The sequence below is a fragment of the Microtus ochrogaster genome, unplaced genomic scaffold (assembly GCF_000317375.1).
Source record: "Microtus ochrogaster isolate Prairie Vole_2 unplaced genomic scaffold, MicOch1.0 UNK1, whole genome shotgun sequence".
Classification (NCBI taxonomy): Eukaryota; Metazoa; Chordata; class Mammalia; order Rodentia; family Cricetidae; genus Microtus; species Microtus ochrogaster.
The window spans coordinates 34,009,797-34,036,659 of record NW_004949099.1 but is presented as its reverse complement, the minus strand read 5'-3'; the positions used below and the strand labels follow the sequence as shown (position 1 = coordinate 34,036,659).

General features: G+C 40.3%; 1 protein-coding gene across 9 annotated transcripts in view; it reads left to right on the top strand.

The window, feature by feature from the left end:
- Nucleotides 1–26,863, top strand: part of Erc1 (ELKS/RAB6-interacting/CAST family member 1) — a 356,262-nt gene that overhangs the window by 78,242 nt on the left and 251,157 nt on the right. For 5 of the 9 annotated variants that reach the window (XM_026788064.1, XM_026788065.1, XM_005365122.3 and 2 more), the window contains 3 exons: nt 3,368–3,442; nt 6,157–6,312; nt 12,052–12,219. In XM_026788064.1, coding sequence (XP_026643865.1) covers nt 3,368–3,442; nt 6,157–6,312; nt 12,052–12,219 — 399 coding nt within the window. Of the gene's footprint in view, nt 1–3,367; nt 3,443–6,156; nt 6,313–7,672; nt 7,757–12,051; nt 12,295–26,863 lie in introns of those variants that run through there. The other 4 variants (XM_005365120.3, XM_005365121.3, XM_013352980.2 and 1 more) reach the window with 2 other exon arrangements.

Genomic DNA, 26,863 nt, shown 5'->3' with positions numbered 1-26,863 from the left:
TTTTTTGAGACAGGGCTTCTCAAAAAAAGCCCTGACTGTCTTGGAACTCACTCTGTAGACCAGGCTGGCCTTGAACTCAGAGATTTGCCTCCTTCAGCCTCCTGATTGCTGGGATTAAAGACATGTGCCACCACCGCTTACTGATCAACTTGGTTTTTAAAGAAGTTCTATTGAGAAGTGCAGTAAGGGAGGCAAAATGTAGGAAGTTGTTAATGAAAGGTGTGGCATGTGCACCTCTGCCCGGCTAGATTTTGGTACGTTTTGAAGGGACATCTAGGTAGATTTTTTGCCTTTGGCTTATGGGAGACTAGAAAGTGTGAATGCCCGCATGTGGTGCAGGTTTAGAATGCTGTTGGAGTCTAGTTTTGTTGTCTTAGTTAGGGTTTCTATTGCTGGGAAGTGGTACCATGACCATGGCAACACTTATAAAGGAAGACATTTGATTGGGACTGGTCCACAATTCATCATGGTGGGACATGGTATGCAAGCAGGCTGACATGGTGCTGAAAAGAGAGCCAAGTGTTCTACTTCCGAATCTGAAGGCAGCAGAAAGAGTAAACCAGTGGATCGGGCGTGGGCATCTGAAACCTCAAAGCCTACTGCCAGGGACATGCTTCCTCCAACAAGGCTGTGCCTACTCCAGCAAGGCCACACTTCCTAGTAGTGCCATTCCCTATGAGCCTTTGGGGGCCATTTTCATTCAAACCACCACACTTTTGAAATGCTTGTTACCTATGTTGTGATTGTCTACTTGGATACTTAAAGTTAGTAGAAAGAGTAGTGTATATAATAAAGACTGAGTCTGTCTACCCCTAAGTGCTTGAGCCAGAGCTTTTTCAGGGTTGTGGGGTTTTTTGGAGTTTGGAATATTTTCATAGACTTTAGCAGTTGGGCATTTCTAAACTAAAACTGAAACCAGAAGTGCACTAAAAAAAATAGAGTATAGTGTGAAAAACTTTTTGAAAGGGTTTTTGTTCTGTAAGAATTTTTTTTAAAGATTTATTTATTTATTATGTATACAGTGTTCTTTCTGCATGTGTGTCTACAGACCAGAAGAGGGCACCAGATCTCATTACAGATGGTTGTGAGCCATCATGTGGTTGCTGGGAATTGTACTCAGTGCTCTTAACCTCTGAGCCATCTCTCCAGCCTGTTCTGTAAGAATTTTAAGAGAAGTTAATCTATGAGCTTCCTCATCAGGCAACAGTGAGTAAGTTAGGTGAAAGACAACCAAAATCATGGTCATTTTCATTATTTTTAACCATTTTCGTATGGAGTATTACACTCTGTCCTCCTATCTAGGGTTGTCTCAGGTTTATTAGTAATTATTGTCTGAGGTTGTCTAGAACTTCTGAGTGATTCTTGAAGACTGTTAATATTTCCATCACTACCTGTAGAAATAGGAGCGGCGGGCTGCGTCCCGGCACCCGGCCGCCCACATGGCTAGCTCTACCCGAAATAATTACACGGACACTGTGTTCATTTAATCACCGCTTGGCCCTTTAGCTCTAGCCCTTACTGGCTAATTCTGATATCCCGATCAACCCATCTCTAATAATCTGTGAGCACCGGTCTTAGTGAGCACCGGTCTTACCGGGAGTGTATCTTCCCAGGAGCGGGGAGCATGGCGTCTCTCTGAGGCATCTGCTCCCGAGAGCAGAGCTGTGGAGTCTGAGCTCACTTCCTCTTCCTCCCAGCATTCTGTTCTGTTTACTCCACCCACCTATGTTCTAAGCTATGAGCCCAAGCAGTTTGTTTATTACTTAACCAATGAAATCAACAGATTGATATATGACACTCCCACATCAACTACCAACTTATTTGTTTATTTATTTAAAACCAGGCTGGTATCAAACTCACAGAGATCTGCCTGCCTCTGTTTCCCTTCATGACTTGTTCAGCCTGCTTTCTTATAGAACCCAGGAACACCAGTCTGGTGTGGCCCCATCCAAATGGGGTGGGCCCTTCTACATCAATCACTTAAGAAAATGCCCTATACCAGTGGTTCTCAACCTGCAGGTACCAACCCCTTTTTGGAGGTTCATGACCCTTTCATAGGGGTTGCATATCAGATATTTATACTATGATTCATAACAGTAGCATTATTACAGTTATGAAATAGCAACGAAATAATTTTATGGTTGGGGTCATCACAACATGAGGAATTGTGCTAAAGGGTTTTAGTGTTAGGAAGATTGAAAACCATTGCCCTTTAGGCTTCCCTACAGCCTGATCTAATAATGGAGGTATTTTCTCAATTGAGGTTCTCTTATCTGCACTGACCCTGGCTTATGTCAAGTAGGCATAAAACTAGCCAGCACAACTGACCCCTTGTTAGCTGGGCATCCAGACACACACATCACTGTTCACCCCCAAGAGCACACATTAATAGAGATAGCACAATGTACATCATTTTACAAACTCAGGTTCTACAGCTTTAAAAATTCAAATACTTTAAAAGTTCAGTCTTTTCATAGCATCCAGTCTCTTTTAAAAAAGAGTGCCGGAACTAAAGGCATGTGCCACCATGTCTGGCCTCATTCCTTCCTGTCTTAAACTCATTAAACATTGGATTAAAAAAGAAAGCTGTCATGACATTTTCTGATTTTGAGCTACTTGGAAACTTGTCTAAGAGACCTTTTCTTCTTCCCTGGGGTCGCACACACTGGCGGCGTTCATCATAGGAAGCGAGGCACTTAGTGCTCTAGAGGTGGGTGCTGCAGTTAACAGATAACGTCATAGCTCTCTGTGCATAGCGGGCTGGTGGTGATGGCCTTTATTTTTTCTTTTTAAAAAGGGTCCTTTTCAGCACACACATTTAATCCCAGCATTTGGAGGCAGAGGCAGGTGAATCTCTGTGAGTTTGAGGCTAGCTTAGTTTCCAGAGTGAATTCCAGGACAACCAGAGCTATATAGACACCCTGTCTTGAAAAACTAAACAAACAAAAGAGGGGTCTTCCTTAATCCCCCTTTAGAGCATGTGCGGTTTTGGTTTCGTGTCACCCTAGTGATGTGTGGTAGTTTCTTGTATTGTAGCTGTTGGTATTATTATGATTAATTTTAAACAACTAGTTGTTCAGAACCAGGAATCCTCCAGAGTGTATGTTGAATCAGTTGGAATGCACTCAGGTAAAGGTCTGTAACAAAGAAAGGGTCCACTTACCACAAATGTTAGCTTAGTTATTTTTAACATCTCCCAAGAACACCAGAACTTGGGAGGCAAAGGCCGAGGATCTGGTGGATCTTTGAGTTCAAGGCCAGTCAGGAATACATTGTGAGCTCCAGGCCAGCCAGAGCTACAAAGTGAGACCAAAATATGGCATGAACATAGGAAGGCAGCCACTGACTCCCTTCTGCTTTTGTTTAGGAGATGCACCGGAGATTTGAGAATGCCCCCGATTCTGCCAAAACAAAAGCCTTGCAAACCGTCATTGAGATGAAGGTAAGTGAGAATCTCATGAAGAATCTTGGGGTCACCTTTCATTCTTAAATGGGTAGCCTCCTTGCATGGGTAGAGAGTTACGGTATAATACTTTGCTCAACTGGAAGATCGAGAGGAAACTGTAAGTTTAATGAAAGAATACCTTAACAGGATTTTCAGTTTCTTTTCAGTTGTTGGACATAATTCAAATGAGACAAAAAGAGTTGTCTAGCATTTCTTTAAATCAAATGTCAGATTTCTTAGAGAAGAGAGGGGATTGTTAGGTAAGAAGAAGGAAACCTAGTCAGGAGGGAGGGTGATAAGAAGAGTAATAGGGGTAAACAGGATCAAATTATGTTCATACATGTACAAAATGGCACAATAAGGCTGGTTATTTATGTAATTAACATATGCCAATGAAAAGAGGAATTATGGAAAGCAAACTTCTTGGCCTCCAGAGATAACTATCAGTAAAATGTTTGCTGGGTACCTGAGCTGGATCCCTAGAATCTATGTAGAAAAGCTGAGCTTGTAGGAACACGCTTATGACTTTAGCACTGGGGAGATAGCAACAGGGAGAGAGCTCCCTGGGACTTGCTGGCTGACTAGCCTCTCCTACTTGGTAGGCTCCAGGCAAGGGAGACACTTTGTCTTATAAAACAGGGTGGATAGTGCTTAAGGAGCAACATTGGAGCTTGTCTTTTGGTCTGTACAGGCATACACAGGTATGTCACCCACATGAACATGCTTGCCCAATGCATGCACACGCACGCACACACACACACACACACACACACACACACACACACACACACAGAAAAAGAAAACTTAATGTTAGGATCCCATAATTCTCTTAAAGTTGATAAGCCAACTTTTTTGTTGTTGTTGTGTTATTTTCTTTTGGAGACAGGGTTTCTCTGTGTAGCCTTGGCTGTCCTGAAACTAACTCCCTTTGTAGACCAGGCTGGCCTTGAATTCACAGAGACCCGCCTGCCTCTGCCTCCCAAGTGCTGGGATTAAAGGCATATTCCACCACTGCCTGGTATACTTCCTTTATTTTTAGAAACAAAATTTGCCAAAACCTAAGTCTCAGTAATCACCATTTTCCAGTTGTGTCTTTAGTAAGAGCTGTGCTGTAAGAAGGAAGTATATAGCTCCCCTTGCACCTTACAGCACCCTGCAGGTGCCGTTACTAGGGATAGCCATTATTCAGTATGCAGTTACTAGGGATAGCCATTGTTCAGTATGCAGTATAAGTGCTCCATGCCTAATCCCACTTTTCATATAGATTTGATGCTGGATATTATTAAAAGTAATGCATTTTAACTGCTTAAGGACATTCTTTAAGATTTTATTTTTCTTCATTGCCAGTTTATCCCTCTAAAGAATGTCGTGACTACTACTGTCCTGACTTGTGCTCAGGCACTGGTACCTTTGTTCGTTGTTTCTTATCAGCGCAATTGTCAACACATTGTACAGATCTAATGATAACTGTAAGATTATTGCAAAAATAGCTTTAGCCCTGTAGACTCTATGTCTAGAGGACCCCCGAATTGAAGATAGTATTTTGAAAAACTGCTTTAGACTAGCCATTAGAAATCTCTAGGAGTTTTAAGAGTTTGCTTTCTGAGTTAAACTCCTTTGATTTAAAAATCTAGCTACATCTTATCAGATATGTGACAAAAAGCAAGTTCCTAACGTCTCTATGGCTTTCTCAGATTTATAAAAAAAAGTCTATTAATTCAGTGGTTAATTTGATGTTCATTGATTAAAACATGTAAAATGCTTTGGACAGGGCCTTGCACATAGCTAACGACTGATGTTAGGTGGTGTTGCTTTTTACTAGACACATGGTCTTCTGATTTCTTTGTTGTTGTGACAAGCTGGCTTAGGGTTCCATGGTATAGCTCACAGTTGCAGAAAAGTCAGAGGCAGAAACTTGAGACAGCTGGTCACACTGTATCTGTAGCCAAGAGCAGAGAGAAGTAAATGGCACTATTGCAGTCTGCTGGCTTGTTGTCTCCAGCTTTCTTCTTCCTCCACTAGAAATTTGTTGATCATAAAAGTGCAGAGAACCTTTAACCATTTTCTGTTGTTTCTGCCCGTTTGGTCAATTCTGTCTGCTTGAGTTGAAAGTGTCTGTACCTGGAGGGAGGAAGAGGAGCAGCCATGCTGTGGGGATGTGTCCTCCTCGTCCCACTTGCTGCAGAGACCCAGTCATTCAACTGCTTTTAATCTTTGTAAATAGTTTAACACTTAACTGTTGTAGGATATTTTACTCTTATTTTTTTGAGGGGCCCACCACCCAGCTCCCAAATAAATCACACACAGACGTTAATGCCTGGCCTTAACTTGGCTTGTTTCTTGCTAGCTTTTCTTATCTTAAATTATCCTGATTACCTTTTGCCTTTGAAAGGGCTTTTATCTTTCTGTATTTTTGTATACCTTTCTTCTTTCTCAGTGGCTTGCTTTGTAGCTGTGTGACTGGCCCCTGATGTCCTAGTCTCCTAGTTCTCTCTCCTCCCAGATTTCTCCTTGTATTTATGATCTCTGCGTGTTAGCCCCGCCTATCCTTGCTCCCTACTTGCTATTGGCTGTTCATCTCTTTGTTAGAACCGTCAGGTGTTTTAGACAGACACAGTAACACAGCTTCACAGAGTTAAACAAATGCAGTGTAAACAAAAGTGACACCTGAAAATAATATTCCCCAACACTTAACTCTTCCATGTTCCTAGGATTCAAAAATTTCTTCCATGGAGCGTGGACTCCGAGACCTGGAAGAGGAAATTCAGATGCTGAAATCAAATGGGGCTTTGAGCACTGAAGAGCGAGAGGAGGAAATGAAACAGATGGAGGTGTATAGGAGCCACTCTAAATTCATGAAGAATAAGGTATGGAATGGATACTTCAGTTCCTGGAAGCTTTAAAATTTTTGCATACTTTTCCATGTTAGTGATTGCAAAGATCTACTTTATGCTTTATTAGATCTTAGAGGAGTGTTCCCCCGCCCCCACTTAGAAACTTCCCAGAGTTAAGGTCAGAATGACTGGTATCATTTAGTTATTGTAGGCTTTTATTTAAATAAGAATTGTTTGATGTGACTAAGGACATGTTATCGTTTAACTTTTTGTTTCTGTAAGTCCTTCTGAAATGATTTTATGGAACTTTGTTCAACCACATTGTTCTTATGGTGTGAGAGCTCATTCTCTACCCCTTCTTGGGAAATAGTTTAAATCAAATCCCTGAAAGTTGTTTTTTTTTTTCCCCCCAAAACAAGTTAAATGTTTCCCCTTTAAACAAGTCCCAAGATGGAAGGCCTTTGCTTTCTCAGTTAGGGGAGTTCATTTGCTCTCAGGTTTGCTGCTCCCTATGTGCTCTCAGGCGTGTGTGCAGTAGGGCAGTCAGTACTGAGGCCTATCAGATCCAAAAGTCATTTATTTTGATTCTATAAACTATTTAAATAAAATTGAAGAATTTAATTTATTGGGATATCAATTTTATTGTGGTTCAATTAAAAATAATTATTGTCAAAGTTTGGACATGGTGGCACATGCCTGCAGTCCCAGCACTTGGTAGACAGAGACAGCTGGACTGCTGCATCTTAGAGGCCAGCCTGGTCTACATAGTGAGTTCCAGGCTAGCCAGGGCTACACAGTGAGGCCCTGTCTCAAAACAAATAAATATGCAAATAAATAATTTTAACAATGAAAATTTAGCTAGAAAAATCTTAACTCACTGCATTTCCCAAATGTATATAGAGTGGCTGTATTCTTCAGTTTCTCACAATTGAAAACTGAAACATTCTCCAAATTTGACTGTCAAGAAATACAGGTGTGACTCCCTATCCTGTTTAGGCTTTTTGTTGTGTATCTGGCATATGTCTGTAGAATTTTCCTCTATTGCTAAAGAGTCTGTTATTGATGATTTATGCCAATTATGTGCTAGTTTTAATGCTAAAAAATTGATGTGCTCAACTTTTTGTTAGCTTGGATTTTCTCCATGATTTTAAGGACAAAATATACCATATTAAAATCTATATTATACTTCCTTTTTGCTGACCAGCACATTCTAGTTCATTTGAAAAAAGTTTGAAATAGAAACAGTATATGCCTTTGAAAATTGAGTTAGTGGAAAAGATTCAATTATTTTACATAAGTTATTATTATTTCAGAGGTCACTGTGGCTCAAAATCAGATAATTTGAAGTCCTAAGTTGGCACATGAGTGAAAAACAATAACAATGTCGTGACAGGTAGAACAACTGAAGGAGGAACTAAGTTCGAAAGAGGCTCAAGGGGAGGAGCTGAAAAAGAGAGCGGCTGGTCTTCAGTCTGAGGTCTTTGCAGTAAGATTTACCTCTCTGTGTGCAGTGATCCCACAGTGGGACCCTGCTGGCTCTGGCTTCTGGGTGGCTTACACTTTCATTCTCTCTATGGATGGCAGCTATGTCCATTCTTAGCACTAACCAGCCTGCTCTGCTCTTTTGACTGACCTTTGTTCACAGTTTGACCCATATGTCACTTGTGCACACTGAGTCCACATGGATTCTGGGAGCCCTACACCTGGTTCTTTATTGTTTTGCTGTTCTGTGGATGGTATCTCAAAACTCCCATTCCTCATTCCCTTGTTGAGTAGATGTACGCTGATTTATATAAATGGTCTTTCCCTCCATTCTTTTAGGTACAGGAATGCAGACATCTCTAAGCCTATCGCCTACAACTTACCTCCATTTGAAGTTCTTGAGAAAAGTACTCTAACTACATGGAGACATTAAGTTCTCATTAGGAGATTTTGCAGCAAATGTTATTTTCTTTAGGACAGATGTATAGAGAGTAAATAGCTATTTAAATTTACCTGGGAGTTTAGAATTGGTGTGATGTTTTTTAAATTACTAAAACTGCATTTCAAACCATTCTAATAGATAATAATAAAATAACCATGACCTGTACACTTACTAGAAGCATCTGGGGTGATCAGCACCAATTTACAGAGGAGAAAGCTCAAGTAACAGACAATGCCCAGTGAACCACAGGTCATAAGGGGTAGGGTTTGATTGACACCAGCTATCCCGTTTTAGAGTTTACTTGTAATTTCTTCACTATTTTGTTTGTATTGTCCATACACAGCTTCTTTAAAGTGTCAAAGATGAGTGGAAAAACTACCCTTTGGAAGAATTGTGGACTAAGACTTGAATGCAGTATTAAAAATAAATTTTGAGGGCTGGAGAGATGGCTCAGCCGTTAAAGGCTAGGCTCACAACCATAAATATAAAAATAAATTTTGATAATTTGATATGCTGCTTCCTATTTATGGCTACTTTGTATTGTAGGTTAAAAAGTAAAATACTATGTTTGGAAAAGATCTAATTTGGATTATGGTATTAACTATATGTTATCTGGAGGAGGAATTGGTATATAACTTCCTTTTTTTCTTAGCGACTATTTTTCATTTATGTGTATCAGACAACAGGCCAAGTACATTATTTTATTGAATTCTAAGCAGTATGAGGCTTTGGTATAATTTCTCCATTGCCAGTTAGGAAGCCAAGATGTAGAGAAGAATAACATTACTGATCTCTTTAGCAACTAACTGCTATCATGTGCTCCTCACCTAGTTTTCTCTCCTGGGCGTTCCAGAAGGAAGATTTGTACTTATAAATTTTTCTTTTATTTAAAATTTTTTCTTCTTTTTCTCAGTCTCTAAGGGTCTGTGTAGCAGCATGTAAAGCTTGTTGAGTAGTGCACACAGTAAGGAAACAGCAGTCCTGTGTAGAACGGAAGTCTCTCTCCGTATGTATGTGTGCATTTTAGGATTTTGAGAAAGACCTTATTATGTAGGCTAGTCATCAAGCCTCTGATTCTGCCTCAGCCTCCTTAGCATTGAGGTTTTTGGGTGTGTACCTCCATGCCTGGCTTCTGTTTATTTTTAACTCATGTTTAGAAATATCCAGAGATTTAGATACCTTTGAACTATAGTTCTTTCCTGAGAAAGCAGTAACACTTTGAATATTCTGGGCATTTATTTATAGAATAAATATATTTTTAGTTCAATCTATATATTACAGATGGAATAATGCTAATATGTATTTTTGTTGTTGGTAAAGGGATAGCATGAGTATCCTTACGTATTTGCTTATCTGTAAATAGTTTTCATGTGTATAGAAAAATGCTTGCCTTATTGAAAGAGAAGACTAAATTATTTTTAGTGCTTCTTAAAAGTATAATTGGTTTTTTTCCTTCCTTCCTTCCTTCCTTCCTTCCTTCCTTCCTTCCTTCCTTCCTTCCTTCCTTCATTCCTTCCTTCCTTCTTCCTCCTTCCCTCCCTCCCTCCTTCCCTCCCTCCCTTCTTCCCTCCCTCTCTTCCTATCTTGTGTTTTCCTGGGGAGATCAAATGTAGGGTCTTGTACATGCTAGGAAACAACTCTTTTGTTGTGGTATGTTCCCAAATTAAAAGTCTGATTTTAAGGTAAACTCTATTTCTTCCTGTGAAATTTCTTAAAAAGCTTTCTCTTGTTACCTAAGATTGGTGTAGTAAACTACTTTAGAGATGCTTAGTTTTCTAAAACTCCAGAATTTAGCTTCATCTGCCATGAAAATTTTTGACGTACCATATGTCTGCCAGTAGTTAATCTGTCATGTACTTATTTTCTGGACGGTAGACCTAATAATATAAACTCAGAAAATGTCATAAGACAGCTTTTTTTAAATCTTTATTTAAAGTTTCAAAATAGGAAAGAAGGTGGCTGGGCATGGTAGTGCACATCTTTAACCTCAGCACTTGGGAGGCAGAAACAGATGGATCTCTGAGTTTGAGGCCAGCCTGGTCTGTATAGTGAGTTTTAGACAACCAGGGCTACACAGAGAAACCCTGTCTTAGGAACAAGGCTGGCTAAGAAGGCTGAATGAATAAGAACGCTTGCTCTGTCAGCATGAGTGTTTCAGTCTCCAGAAGTCATGTCAGATGCCAGGTGTGGTTGCCTGTCTGTATCCTAATGGTACAGGGACATGAACACAGGAGGGTTTCTAGGGTTGGTTAGCTTCAGCTTCAGTGAGAGAACCAGACTCAAGGGAGCAAGGCAGAAGCTGACAGATGGATATCCAGCAAATATAACACTGTGCACATTTACTGTCCTCATTGGCTGTTGACCTGTAATCCTAACATTTAGCAGATAGAGACAGTAAGATCAGGAGTTCAAGACCAGCCTTGGCTGCATAGTCAGTTTGGGCTGGTCTGGGGCACACAAGACTGACTGATTCATTCTCTCTCTCTCTCTCTCTCTCTCTCTCTCTCTCTCTCTCTCTCTCTCTCTCTCTCTCGCACTCACGCGCACGCGCACACTCACACACACAAATGCTTAGGAACAATAGAGATATAAGGAAGTTGTTTAAAAGGAAATATTTGTTGGTGTTAAGAGAGTTTTGTGGAGCCAGATTGTGCTGGTGCACACCTTTAATCCCAGCACTCATGAGGCACACAGGCAGGCAGATCTCTGTGAGTTGAGGCCTGCCAGGTCTATAGAACGAGTTCCAGAACAGCCAGGGCTACACAGAGAAACCCTATCTTGAAAAACCAAAAAAGAAAAATTAAAAGAAAAGCTTTGTGAAGAGTGCATTGTAGTGTTTATGACTGGCCTGTTCAGATGCCACATGTGGATTCTCTCAGGGAGAGCGTATGCATTCTTCATTTAAGTCCATGTGTCTGTTTATGTCTATGATGTGAATGTAGTTGATAAACAGTTGACTTTTTTTTTTTAAAGAAAACATCTCTCTGATGCCCTAACACTGAAACCAGCCTGGTTTTGTCCTGTTTTCACGATACAGGGTCTCACTGTACTGTTGGCATGCTTAGAACTCACAGAGATCCAACAGCTTCTGCCTGTTCTGCATGGGATAAAAGTTTACAGTACCTCATCTAGCCTAGCTTTTTAAGATAAAGCGTTTATAAAACTTTTGTTTGAGAAAGAAAACTAAAGAAGCATACCACTAGGATTTGAATTTACTTTCAGCAGAAATAGGAAGTTACTTTCCCCTCATGTTCTACGTTCGCACTCATTGTTTTCTGACCAAATGAAGTGGCATTTAGGTGATGAGCGCTGTCTGGTCGGGTTGAACTGCAATTTCTTCCTCCAGCTTTCCCCGAAGGCAGTGGTTCTCAACCTGAGGGTCATGACCATCGGAAGCTGCAACACTGCTCAGTAACAAAATTACAGTTGTGAATTAGCAATGAAATAACTTTGTGGTTGGGGTCACCACAACATGAGGAACTGTATTAAAGGGTCTCAGTATTAGGAAGGTTGAGAACAACTGGCCTAAGGCATTTCAGAAACTATTTAAAGACAATAAATGAAGATTAGAAATTTCTGTGTTTGAATAAGCTTAGTTTTTGGTAAGGAACATCCGGTATTAGATGGTGTAAAAGATTAGTATGTCCCGTCTTATTTATTTCCCATTTGATGAGCCTAGAGCTCGGGGTTGCTAGACAAGTGCTTCACCACTAAAGTGCACCCCACACCTATCATCAAGTCAGTGCTGCATCTCTTTCCTATCTTGTGTCGTAAATCTGCCAGAGGTCCAGTTGTGCGGTAGCTGTGTGATTTCTTTCTTCCTTACAATGTTGTGTTTTCTTTTCCAGATTGGCCAGGTGAAACAAGAGTTGTCCAGAAAGGACACTGAACTGCTAGCCTTACAAACCAAGCTAGAAACTCTCACAAACCAGTTCTCAGATAGTAAGCAACACATCGAGGTGCTAAAGGAGTCCCTCACTGCTAAGGAACAAAGGGCTGCCATCCTGCAGACTGAGGTAAAAGGTTTTTGTGATTTGTGTGGAATCCAGCCCATTCCTAGTTTCATCTTGTTCTATATTTGTTATGTTTAGAGTCAAGTAATCATTTATTGTGCTGAAATAACCATTTTGTTTCTGTTGTTAGATCTAATTAAAACAGGTGCTATTACTTTACATTTTTTATTATTAGGATTTATACCATATCCGTACTTTAAACTGCGTTTTGAATTATTCAAATGATAGTTATAAAAATATACCTATCTGATTCATTTAAATTGAAAAGCATTGATTCTTTTTGTCGGAGGAGGTTTATTTCATCTTACAACTCTCAGGTCACATCCCTGAGGGAGGTGGGGCAGGAGCTCAAGGCAGGAGCTGATTCAGAGGCCATGGAAGAGCTCTGCCTACTGGGTTGCTCCTCAGCCTGAGTCCTTTTTTTTTTTTTAAACTTTCTTTTTTATTTATTGTTTGTGTCTTTCACATTATATATCTTCATCCCAATTCATTTCTCTCTCACTTCACATCTGTCTTCCACTGTTGTAACCTTCCTGCTTACTCCCAAATAAAATGAAATTTAAGAGAACAAAACGAAGAAAAAAAGAAAAACCAGTTTCATCATGGAAGCTGCAGTGTGACCCAGTGAGTCACTCAGTAAACCTTTTGTCCATATATCTTTACTTGAAAGTGTTCATTGCAAAGAGTCTTTGGTCTGGTTCGAGGTCTCTGGTTTCTGCTATGCTATCGATCCTGGGCTTCTCTTGGATATCCTATTGTTGCCCAGTGTTGTGGAGATCCTGCAGCTTAGGATCTGCAGGACTGGTCCCTTTATGTGCTCCAGCAGCTCACAGATGAGGGGGGTATGTTGGAGTGACCTGGGTAGTTGCAGGGTTGGTCAGCCCACCAGCTCTCCTTATCCTCACCACCAGGGTGAACTCTTCCTGCATTACCCTGGTGAGTTCACAGGACCAGTTCTCCCCCTTTCACGTCCTCAGGGCAGTTCTCCCACACCTAGAAGCACAGGGCCAGAGAAGCATTCATTTTTACCCATGGCAAATTATGTATGGCGGTGATCTTGGTTAGTTTGGATTACATGTAGAGTGACATACACATTTATATATGTGTGTATTTATTTGTGTGCATGTGTTTCCCCAAGCAACTTTCTGTGTGTGTGTGTATGTGCATGCATTCCAGTGAAGAGGTCAGAAGACAACTCTAGGGAGTTGGTTCTCTCCTGCCACCTTGTGGAATTTAAGAATCTAAGTCATCAAATGTTCATGCTAACACATCTTGCCAGGCCTGATGGCATAATTTTTTGGGCTGAACTTGGATTTATTTAAGGAATTTCAAATATGAAATATTATGGAATATATCACCTTCATTTATAAAGAGGGTTTGTAACTTGAACATGCGTTGCAAAATATTCAGAAGTCGATGACAGTGTCTTAAAGGTCTGCCTCACTACCAGTTTGCTACTGTTAGTTTGGGATGCAAACCAACCATCAAGCAGTAGGTTAATCCCAGTGCAAACACGTGGAAGTTTGTCATGGTCTGATAAATAGCATTTCTCCTCTGGCAATCCACTATTCCCTTTGTACCCTGCTTGAATAATATCTTCTTAGCTAGTTCTGAACACCTGTTGGCTTGTGATTGACCTATTCTACTGTGGCTGGTAGATACTGTATTTATTGCCACTCCTGAATGATTTTTATAATCGCCTCTAGCCAGGGTAGGAGTAGCTGAGCCTCAGGGATCACCTTGTAAGTTACTAGAGCAGTTACTCCAATACAGCCATCTCATCCTAACCGTTAGGGGTATAAAAGTTAGCTTCCTCATGAATTTGGGGGAATTTATTTATTGTCACTTGCTTTCAAATAATTTTTCTATTTGACATTTGACAACACTTTTTCCCCAAGCAACTTTGTTTTGTTGGCGCCCAATAAAAGGCAGTTTGTACTAATTCCTTGAAAACTGTCATGTTATATTTTACTCTTAATTGATTTTGTCCTCTTTCTTGCAGCTATTAGATCTGATGTAGAAACCAATGAATTAAACATATGAAAAAGAGCAGGGATAATGGAGGTTTTTAAAAATTCCTCTGTATATGTACGTGCAACGTGCATTCGTGTGGTGTGTGGAGGCCAGAGGCCAACTTGAGGTATTGTTCCTTAGGTGCCATTTACCTTGTTTTATTTGGGCTGCCTACCTTTTCTGCCCTGGAGCTTGCTGGTTAGGCTATGCTGACTGGCCTGCAAGTCCTAGGGATCTTTTTATCTCCTGTTCTTTAGTGTTGATGTTACAGATGCATTTTGGGATTTGACTCAGGCTCTCACCTTTCACAAGCACTCTACTGAGTAAGCTATCTCCCAAGTCCTCACTTAAAAAAAATTCTTCAAGGAAAACATTGATCTGGGGAAAGGCCTCTGTGGTATCCCCTTCTCCCATCTTCTAGAATGAAGACTTCTGGTGTTGAGCACTGTATAATTGACATTGCTTCTAAGTATATGTTTCTCTCTTTTAATTTGTTGACCTTTCTAGAGGTGATCAGACTTTAGGAGAAATAAGAGTTGAGGGTTGGAATGATGGCTCAGCAGTTAAGAACACTAATCACTCTTCCAGAGGTCCTGAGTTCAATTTTCCAGCAACCAGATGGTGGCTCACAACCATCTGTAATGAGATGTGGTGCCATCTTCTGGCCTCCAGGCAAACGTGCAGGCAGAACACTGCATACTAAATTAATCAATCAATCAATCTTAAAAAAAAATAGTTGAAAGTGGAGGTTTAACTGCATAAGATCAAGCCTGTCAATATGCGCAGAGCAGATGCAGGTGGAGCCCGTGAAGCTCTGCTGGCTAGTTGATGGCCGCTGGGGGAGTGGGAGAGGGTGCAACTGCTGGTAGGTTCTTCATGCTCATGCAGGCAGTACTAATTGGATTCAATGGATTGTTAAAAACTGTGAATATAGGGCTGGAGAGATGGCTCAGTGGTTAAGAGCATTGCCTGCTCTTCCAGAGGTCCTGAGTTCAATTCCCGGCAACCACATGGTGGCTCACAACTATCTGTAATGAGGTCTGGTGCCCTCTTCTGGCCTGCAGACATATACACAGACAGAATATTGTATACATAATAAATAAATAAATATTTAAAAAAAAGTCTGTCTAAAAAACAAAACAAAACAAAACTGTGAGTATAGGAGGGCTACATATTCAGGGCACTTCTTGGTAGTGGGAAAGGGGAGTTGGGTTGATATGATCAAGATACATTGTCTATTATGTTTGAAGTTATAATAAAAAGTGCTTTAAAAAAAATAGAGGTTGGGGCAGTGCCAGGGCATGCCTTTAATCCCAGCACTTGGGAAGTCATGGAAGGGCAGATCTCTGTGAGTCTGAGGTCGGCCTGGCCTACTGAGCGAGTTCTAGGACAGCCAGAGCTACAGAAAGACCCTGTCTTGAAACTCCCTCCCTCCCCCCGCAAAAAAGGAGAAAAAAATTAGAGGTTTTGGGTCAGACCTAAGATTGATGCTAACCCTCTGTATTATTATGTGACTGTATATGAGTTGTTTTTTAACCCATTTTTAAGCCTCTATTTCTTCATCTATAAAATAAGGATACTACTGTTTCTAAAGCTGTTTTGGCTAGAATAGATGTTTTATTACATATTCCTTTCCCAAACATGCAAGGACCCTTAAATTTGTAGGCTAAAAATCTTTTTAAATACCTGGTCTTTTATAACACCTATTTTATTTTTGAGGTAGGGTCTCTCTATGTACCCTGGTGTTTTTGGACCTCTCTTTGTAGACCAGGCTGGCCTCAAACTCACAGAGCTCCACCTGCCTCTGCCTCTTAAGTGCAGAAATTAATGGTGTGTGCCACTCTATTCAGTTTATAATATTTTATTTGATATCAGTTGTTTTATTTGCTTCTGCATTAATTGCTTTAGTATAGTATCCCTGTGGCCATAGCACTTAATAGGAACAACATAATAAAGGACAGATTTATTTTGGCTCATGGGTTCAAAGAGTCAGTTTATCATGGTGGGGAAGGCATGGTAGAATCGCTAAGTTAATGGTGGTATGAGCATATATTAAGCCAGGATTCAGAGAGTACAACGGAACCAGACTCAAGTATCACCTTCAAAGTCCATCTATAGTTACCTTACCAGCCAGGCCTCACCTCTGAAAGGTTTTATAGCCTACCCAAATTCTACCACCAGGTTGGGATGTAGTGTTCAAAACATGAGCCATTTCTGACTTAAACTGTTATAGCATTCTACTCCTATTCAATCTCTACCCCACCTCCACCAAAGCCCTTGACCATCTCATAATACAAAGTGCTTTTAATCTAATTTCAAGAGTTCCATAGTCTTAACAGTTCCAGCATTGTTCAAGAATCCCAACTGAGACTTAAAACAATCTCTTAGTTGTTACATCATCTAAGAGCCCTTGAAATATCAAAAAGAAAGGTTTATAAACTAGGTATGGTGGTTTGTATGGCCACTCTTAGTTCTTGAGTGGATGGGCATTAAGATTGTCAGGAGTTCAAGGTCAGTCTAGGCTACACTGGTAAGACTCTGAAAAACAAACAAACAAAACCCTGGGTATCTAGAAACGCCAGAATTCCAAGCTGGTGTTATTTGTATCACCGATGGAGAAAAAACTGATAGAAGTTGAGTTGGGAGAGCTGCCAAGCTGGATATTGATGTGGGATTTTACTTTCAAAGGCTTGGAGTATTTCAGAGAGATTACAACTGGCATCACAACAAGTACATTAACATGAGGAAAGGGAGCATCAATGGGGCTAATATGATACAGGCTGCCAATGTACTTTTCCAACTCCTCAATTTTTTATAAGGAACTCAAACATGAATGATGATGCAAGTACCTCTGAAGAGGAGCCAGTGCTTGGGGGAGGAGGACACTCTGTATTCTGAACTCAACTGCCTGCCTAAAACCCATCTGTAAAGAATTCTGTTAAGACTAAATTTTTTTCATATCTTGATGGACAATTTATGTCCAATAAATGGCAACTGGTCCATGTAAAACAAGCAAGTACTAAATAAATAAAGTTATATACTTCCACTATTCAATGACCCATTTTAAAATGGAGGAATGGGGACATAGAAAGAAGGGATATAACCAAAACAAGACCAAAACCCAAGAGACGAACATTAAATCCTGTGTTCCATGTCCAACATCTTTAACATGTGGTGATATATTCTGAGCCCAGGTAGATCTGGAGACTATAACCTTGCACCCTCCATACATGGCCCTTCTCTTGGTCTGGCTCCACTTCGTGCATATAACTTTACTCAACAGATAACCCACATTCCTGACTTCTCCAGTGTATTGGCATCTCCATTGCAGCTAAGTTGATTTCAAAGTTTCTACAATACTCAGTCATGGCTTCCCAAAGAGAACCACCTCCTGCCATACATTTCCTGACCTTCAGGTTTTCTTTCCTAAAATTTCGGTGGGAGCATCATTGACTATTTGTATCCTGCATGCCTGAAAAACAAGTACTGTGTGAATAATGACAGATTGTGCCAAGTAAGCAGTAATCAAGTTTCACTGGATCATGCCTTCAGTTTTCTTTTGAGTGCCTTGGTAGTTAATACATTTACTCAGACAGCTCTGTGTAAATAAAGCATCCTTGATGTACCACTACTTTTTTGTTGTTGTTATTTGGTTTGGTTTGGTTTTTTCGAGACAAGGTTTCTCTGTAGTTTTGGTGCCTGTCCTGGAATTAGCTCTTGTAGACCAGGCTGGCCTTGAACTCGCAGAGATCCGCCTGCCTCTGCCTCCGGAGTACTAGGATTAAAGGCTTGTGCCACCACCTTTATTGTTGTTTTGCTCCTTCCTTGTAATTTGAAGAATGCCTAGTGCTATGCCTATCATTGGATTTATTTTTTAGATGTTACCTCAATGTGTAGAAGGAGCTGTGGGCTACGTTCCTGCTGCCCAGCTCCTGGCCACCTGGCTAGCTTATGCCCCGAAATAACAATGCACAAATTGTATTCTTTAAACACTGCTTGGACCAATAGTTCCAGCCTCTTAATGGCTAATTCTCACATCTTGATTAACCCATTTTTAATAATCTGTGTAGCACCACAAAGTGGTGTCTTACAGGGAAAGATTCAGCATGTCTGACCTGGTGGCTGGCTCCATAGCGTCTGCCCTGGAGAGGAGAGGCATGGCATCTGGCTCGCTAACCTTCTCCCCAACATTCTATTCTGTCTACTCCACCTACCTAATTTTCTGACCTATCAAGCCAAGCAGTTTTCTTTATTGATTAATCAATGAAACAACAGATTGACAAATAACTTTCCCACATCATCAATGTATGGAGCAGAACTGATTTTATTGATCAACAGTTCCTGCCTGACCAGTTTGTCTATTCTTGGAGGGAGGCATGTGGATTGAGAAATTGCAGGTAGAAATAATAGAGACATGAAATAGACAGAATAGATTCAGGAGGACTGTCAGTAAATACTGCAGCCTTGAGTTTAATTTTTTCATAGTCCTTTTGTACCCCAAGCTAAAAGGGAGAGCAAAAAAGATTTTTTTTTTTTATCATGATACAAGGAGCAAGCAAGAGCTCAAAACATTGGGGAGCAAAACATCCAGTAGCTACACCTTAGGCCAAAACATTTTGTTGTTTGACCTTGAAGGAGCTGGAACTCTCTGACTTTATGTCAAGATGGAGCAATTCATAAATTGAAGTAATGCAGATCTTAACTGCATCAAAGAAGTAGTCCCCCCTTCAAGAAAATGTATATTAGACTTATTTATAGGTAGTGCTATCATCTATTGACAGTAGAAGGAAGCGGCTCTTTTTTCATGGATGGCCACAGAGTTAGCATCCAGTCCAAAGGAAAGAACTCCTGTAGCTCTAGGACTTCAAGTGCTGGAGTTGAGATATAATACTTGGTTTGACAACCCACCTTTGGCTTACCACCCTGTGCCTCTTTAAAGATTTTTTTATGTGTGTGTGTGTGTGTGTGTGTGTGTGTGTGTGTGTGTGTGTGTGTATGTATGTGTATATATATATATATATATATATATATATATATATATACAGCTTAGAAAATTTTAAAAACATTGACAAGTTGTGGTAGTTTGGGTAATGACCTCTATAGACTCATATATTTGAACGGATGGCCATCAGGGAATGGCTTTACCTTAGAGGGATTAGTAAATGTGGCTTTGTTGGAGGGAGAGTGCCACTGGCTTTGGAGTGCCAGAAACCTAAGCCAGTCCCAGTGTCTCTCTTTTCCTAGTTGCTGTGGTCATGGTGTCTCTTCTCAATAAAACAATGGCTGAGACACAAACTCAAACTCACATATGTGTTCAGATTTCTTATGCCAACAGAGGGTAAGCATTATATTCTAGAACTCATTGACAGTCATAAAAATTGGTCATGTACACAAAGGAAACAAATCCCCCTAAATCAAAGTCACGGAGGCTGTGTTCTATGATTTGCAACATAGTTCCAAGATAGTCAGGGCTATGGTGAGAGCCTATCTGGAAAAAACCAACCAACCGACCAAACAAGAAAACAAGTTTACTTGAGTTGGTAAGGTGGCTCAGTGGATAAAGGCACTAGTCACCAAATCTAACAACTGAGTTCATTTCTCAGCTGTCTCCGGCACTCACATGGTGGGAGGAGAGTCCTGACATGCAAGTTGTCTTCTGAATTCCACATGCACAGATATACATACATACTTGGGATGATTTGAATAAGAATAACTCCATATGCTCATAGATTTGAATGCTTGGACACCAGGGAGTGGCGCTGTTTAGAAGGATTAGGAGTTGAGGCCTTATTCCAGGAAGTGTGTCACTAGGGGTGGGCTTTGATGTTCAAGGGCCCAAACCAGGCCCAGTGACTCTCTCTCCTGCTGCCTGTGGTTCTGGATCTAGCTCTCAGCTACCATGTCTGCCTGTGTGCTACCATGCTCCCTACCATGAGGATAATGGACCAAACCTCTGAAAATGTAAGTAAGCCTCAAATAAATACTTAAAAGAGGGCCAGGCAGTGGTGGCGCATGTTGTTAATCCCGGCATTTGGGAGGCAGATGCAGATGGAGCTCAGGGAGTTCGAGGCCAGCCTAGTTTACAAAGTGTGTTCCAGGACAGTCAGGACTGTTACACAAAGAAACCCTGTCTTGAAAAACCAACAAGACAAAACAAAAAAACGAGTTGCCATGATTATAGTGTGTCTTCACAGCAATAGAATACTGACTAACACGTACTTACTATAAACAAATATTTTAAAATGTTTGTGTAGTTTTTAAAGTTAGATTTTTATTGATGTCATTATTTGTATTTTTTTTTTGGTGTGGTGCCCTGGATTTACACACCATGACCTTGATTATGCTAAACATGCAATATCAGCGAGTTACGCCCAAAGTCCCTAAAATTTGGAGTTTAACTTGTATTTTTTTAAAAACCTTTATTTCTGTGTCTGTGATTCATGGGGGCTAGCATTCAAACTTTTGTACACATGATAGTACAGCATTTTCCTAACCACTGAGCTATCTTCCCTGCCCCCTACTTTTATCTGTCTTCTGCCCATGCATGCATCTACCTATCCATTTATCCATCCATCCACCTACCTATCTTGTGTGTGTGCATGCATGTGTTTGTGTGTGCATTAGACACATGCTACATCCCATGTGTGGAGCTTAGAGAACAATTTCCAGGCATTGGTTCTTGCCACCATTTGTTAGAGAAGAGTTTTCAGGGATTGGTTCTCGCCAGCTGGGGATTCAACTCAGGCCATTAGGCTTGATGACACATCTCCTTTACCCTCTGAGACACCTTCTAGACAAGATGATAGAATTTCAGATCAAACACGCCACACCTCGGGTCTCTTGGTTCTGTCTCTCTTGTGGAATTTTGCAAATTATGGGGGAAATGCAAGAAATAACATGAGAGAAACTTAACAGTCAGATTTAGCATGCATTAATAGTTATCCACATTAGTCATCTTTGAATATTTTTTTTGGAAAGACCTAAATGAAAAAAATATAAAATTGTTAATGGAAGCAATGGCTTAAATAGATAATATTCTTTGAATCAAGGGGTTTTAGACTTGGTTGGGGCTAGAAATAAAGATTTAGAAACTTTCATTAGTGTGATAGGGCCTGTGGGTTGAGCTAGTTTCTCTAGAGGAAGTTGTTTCACTGTGTAGAGAATGTTGCAAAGGTTCATTCAGAGTTAGGAAGATTCTCATTGACAGGCCACGAGAGACATGAAAGGGAGCAAGCAGGGTTTCCCCACTAAGTAAGACAAAACAAAGATATTTAAGAGTTTTGTGATCAGAATTGTGAAGCCATAGCAGAAAGGTAGATAGTTTTCTGTTTTCATTGGTAGAGGAAAATGTTGTGTTGTTAGTAAGTTGGCTTACCAAATTTATCACAGACTTTGATGCTTCGCAAACGCAGTAGATGTTCCTTGTGCTCAGCTGATGGGGATAAACAAGGCCTTCTCCTGCTCGAAGTGGTGCTAGGATAATGACTGTGTGCCCTTTGAGGAGTTTTCCCTCAGGATTTTACGTGGTTTGCAAAATATGGACCCTCACATTAAATTACACTATACATGTAGGTCATTCTAGACCCAATAAGGTTGGTGCAGAATTCATAGCAAATCAATACAGATATACCAAAGTGTTTTTTTTTAAATCTTAGATCACCTGACCAGCACATTTAAATTGTGTCTAGCATAAAAAACAAAGTGTGTGTGTGCACCCACCCCTCTACAACGTGAGTTGAATGTTTATTTAAAAAACTTTAATTTAGTAGTTACAGCAGAGACTTTGATAGTTTCTGTACCCGATATTTATAAGGTTTTTTTTTTTTTTGTTTGTTTGTTTCAAAGCTCCTGTTTCCAGCCCCTCTTACATCAGAGGTTTATATGTTTATAATGAGTTCTCATTCCCTCCCTTTCCCACTCACAAGTTCCTGTGGATCTTGTACTTAGCAGTCCCTCAGCATGACACGCAGGTATTTATATCTGGTCCACGTTGCCACGTTCCCAGGTATTAACCTGACTTAGAGATCTAATGCAGAAGTATGCCTTACACATCTACATGTGGTGGGCAATGAGGCAGCATACACGGAACTTCACTAATACTCTCCTGTGAAACAGTGGGCCATTGGAGTGATTAACACGGAGAAATGATTAGGGACATTTTCCTGCTGTATCATCATCCCAGACTTAGAGATGGACAGCCTTCCATTTTCCTGAAATTAATACTTAAAAGAACTTGAGAGACAAAAGACTTTCCCACAGTTTTAATAACTCTCAGTCAGCACTTGGATTGTCCTAGTTTTTGGAAGTCACAAATGAGCCTTCTGTGAACACTGTGTGCATGTCTCTTTGTGGATAATATTGTTATTCACTAAGTGAATTTGTGGATCATATAGTAACTGTAACTGTGTTTGCATGCTTAGTTCTCTAAGGAACTTCCGAACTGTTGTCTAAAGTAGCTGTTGGAAAGTGGCTTATTTTGTTGTCATTGATACTACTTTCTGGTCTCCCCTGCTCTGCAGCATTTATGTTGCAGAGTGAGAAAGAAATTGTGATGGTTTAAATGAAAATGACCCTCATATGCTCATAAGGCATGGCACTATTGGGAAGTGTGGCCTTTTTGGAAGAAGCATCTCACTGGGTGTTGTCTGAGGTTATCTGTCCTACCAGGTCCCAGTCTTTAAGTCCCAAAGAATTACACAGAGGTCTACATTAATAATACACTGATTGGCCTATTAGCCCAGGCTTTTTATCAACTTTTATAACTTATATTAGGCCATAATTCTTGTCTGTGTTAGCCATGTGGCTTGGTACCTTTTTTGGCGAGGCAGTCACAACTTGCTTGCTCTGTGTGTAGCTTCCTCTCTGTCTGGGTGATGACTGCAGTCTGACTCTTTCCTGTTCCCAACATTCTCATTGCTCTGCTTCTACTTCCTGCTTGATCACCCCACCTATACTTCTTGCCTGGCTACTGGCCAATCAGCAGTTTATTTAAAATATAAGTAACAGGGTACAGACCATTGTCCCCCAGCAATTGGGGGCAGGCCTTTAAGTCCCAGATGCTCAAGCCAGGCCCTGTGTATCACTTTCTTCCTGCTGCCTGCCAATCCAGATGTAGAACTACCTTTCCATCACCATGTTTGCCTGCATGTCCATTGCTTCCCACCATAATGACAATGGACTAAACTTCTAGAAGCCAGTTCCAATGAAATGTTTTCCCTTATAAGAGTTACTGTGGTCATGGTGACTTCATAGCAATAGAAACCTTAACTAAGACAGAAATGTAGATGAAATGGAATCTTTTCCCCCAGATTGTGAAAAAAACATATTAAAGTAGAAATAAATATATCCTATGTATATAAAAATATCCTAAGTTTGTATTTCCACTGTTAGTGAATGAAATTTTATTTTTCTGTATGTTTTAGCTTGGGAAACTTTTTAAAATGTTATGTATTATAATATTATTTAGTGGTATTTTATAGGCTCTTTTCAAAATGTGCTCATTGTTAGGTGTGTGGTTTGAATGTGAAATGTCCCCTAAAGGTTCGTGTGTGTGTGTGTGTGTGTGTAATGCTCACAGACACTTGGTTGCCAGCTGAGGGCACTGTTTGGGAAGATTGTGTTATTTTGAGTAGCCCTTCTTGGAATGAATCACTGAAGTTAGGCCTTGAGGTTTTGTAGCTTGGACCCATTTCTTGTCCCTCTCTGTATGCAACACAGTGTATTCAGCAGGCACAATGTAACCAGTGCCCATTTGTTCCAGTCACCCTAATGGACTGTACTCATTTCTGTTTAAGGTTTTATTTATTTTATGTGCACTGGTATTTTGCCTGCATATAAATCTTTGTGAGGGGACCAGATCCCCTGGAACTGTAATTGTAGACAGTTGTGAGCCACCATGTGGTTGCTGGGATTGAACCCAGGTCCTCTGGTAGAGCAGCCAGTGCTCTTAACCACTGTGCCATCTCTCCAGCCCCAACTGTACCTATTTTTAAACTGCAAACAAAAGAAACCCTTTCTTCCTTGCTTTGTTAGATATTTGTCATCACCGGGACAAAGTAATTAATGTTATTTATGTTCTGCAGTGAGATTCCTGTTCATATCTTTTCACATAAGGATTGGTTGTCTTTAATTTTGACAGCTGTTTATATCTTATGGACAGAAGTATTTTGAAATCAAATTTATGATTTACAAATATTTTTCCTCATCTACAGCTTGTCTTTTTATTAAATTTTATGTTAGAAAGTCTTGTTTAATATACTGGCTGTCAACATTTTCCTATTGAACTTTAATTTGTGATCTGAATAATTGCAAAATATGCAGTTCTTTTTTAAATTCAATGTGTATGGGTGTTTTGCTTGCATGCATATCTATGCACCACATGTGTGAAATGCCCATGGAGGCCAGAAGAGTGTTGCATCCCCTGGAACTGGAGTTACAAATGAGTGTAACCTGTCATATGGGTGCTGGGTATCAATTTGGGTCCTCTGGAGTAACAAGCCAGAACTGCTGAGCCATTTCTGCAGCCCCAAGATTCCATTCTTTTGGGTTGTTCTTTTAAGCTTTATTAGATGATATAACATGATTGACAGAGATAGAGAAGGCTGAGAAAAAGCTCAAATGGAGAAGCACTAGCCACAGAGAAGGGGCAAAACAAAGAACAAAAATGAGAGTCTTTATTAGAGTAGATTAGAATAGATAGAGCTTCCATCTGGGGATGGATCTGCCCACCATCTCTGGGTTAGACTTTTTAATAAGCTTTTGGGGGTCATTTCCCCTTTAACTTCCCTTCTTTCTCTCTGATTGGTCTTGTCCTTGCCAGCAATTTCTAAGGATTTCAATGTGTATCTCCCTTGGGAAAGGGGGTACAACCTTTGGAACAAGGGTCAGCCCATCTTAAAGGGACTAGTCCCCTTTCATGCTAACACATCTGCCTTATGTGTGTTGTGTGAGACATCAATCGGGAAGATGGGACACAAATGTCTCTTCATCCCAGATAGGGAACTGAGAATAGACAAAAGTAATAATTTTACCCAGGTCTAACTTGGTAAATCAGTTAGTTTATTGGATGTACTTACAGGAGCAGGAAGAACTCAAGGCAAAGCCTACTCTAGCTCACAAGACCCTGAACCCTAGAGCTTTCTGTATGATTTACAGTCAGCTTGGCAAATTGCAGATTCTCCTTTAGTTTAGTAGTTTGTTCTAGGAAGGTCCCCTGGTAGAAGTTAATTGCTTCTCTAAACTTGGGGAGGGACTTTGTGAATCTTGTAAGTTTCTGTATTTCCAAACATAAGTGTACTTCTTGAGTCTTATGAGCCTCCTTTTACAATTTCCCGAGTCTTAAGAAGCCTTTCTCTAGGAGGGAATTTTTAACATGGAGGAAATTGCTATATAATACTGTGATGCTGGCGCCTGAACTCTCAGTGCTTTCTGTGAGCCAGGGAAGCATGCTGCCAACTGAGCTATACCTTTAGCCCTAGTGCTATTTAAGTTTTAATTTAGAGTTTAATAAATATTGACAGGTCTAACTTCTAAAAGCTCCTTAGGGCCTTTCGTAACTTTGAGGAGTATTGAGAAGTCCTGTGATCACAAAGTTCTGAGAATGGAGCAATGTGCTAAAGCCCCATACTATAGATTACACACCTACATAAAAAGTAGAAAGTAGGGGGTGGCGCAACTCCTAACATATACCATTCTAGATTCATGGGCTCTTCATTTTCAATCATTAGTGAGTTTGTGTCTCTCCATGTGCACATGTGTGTGTGCATGTGAGTACTCATCTGTTAATTAAGAAAGTTTGTTATAGTTTAGCATTTTGGAATGTTTTATAGCAGTATGTGTAGTTTAATAGTGCCCATCACAAATACCTTTCTACCCAAGCCTCACATTGGTTTGGGTGACCTGTATCTTAGTTATTTGGCACCATGGCCAAGGCAACTTAAAAAAGAAAGCACTTGCGTGGCTCAATTTTAGAAGGTTAGAGTCCAGGATGGTGGTGCGAAGACATGGTGGCATGACTGGCTGAGCTTAAGTCTTGATCTTCAGAGAGTGAGCACAGTGGGAATGATGTAAGTCTTTTGAAACCTTAAAGCCACCCCCAGTGGCTACATCTCCTCTAACAAGGCCAGGTCTCTTAATCCTTCCTAAACAGTTCTACCAACTGGGGGCCAAGTATTTAAACAAATGAGCCTGTGGGTGTTCTTCTTTCAAAGCACCACAGGCTCTTTGCAGATGTATCCAAGGCCAAGATTTTCCAGGAGTCATCAGAATGTAGGGAGAGGCTAAGAAAGAGCTATAGTCCTCAGTGGGAGGCTTAGTCCTACAGACATTCTTACTCTTAGACTTTTCTTAGCCTCCAGATCTAAGTGTGTGTGTGGGGGGGATAGTTTCTGTTTTAAGCAGCATAGTTTGTGGTACTTTATTTTTGGAGTTGTAAGAAGCTGAAGAGCAAGGTATTCAGGATTTCTAGCTTGTTGGGTAGCATTTTTAGATCATTATCGTGTAAGTCAGTTATTATCAGGAAAACTTTTAAGAAATAAGGTTCTTGCTTCCTTCCATAAGCTAAACTCACTGATTTTCTTCATTAGAAAGATGAAAGCTTATCTTTAGCTGTTCTCTCTCATTTTTCCTTTTTTTA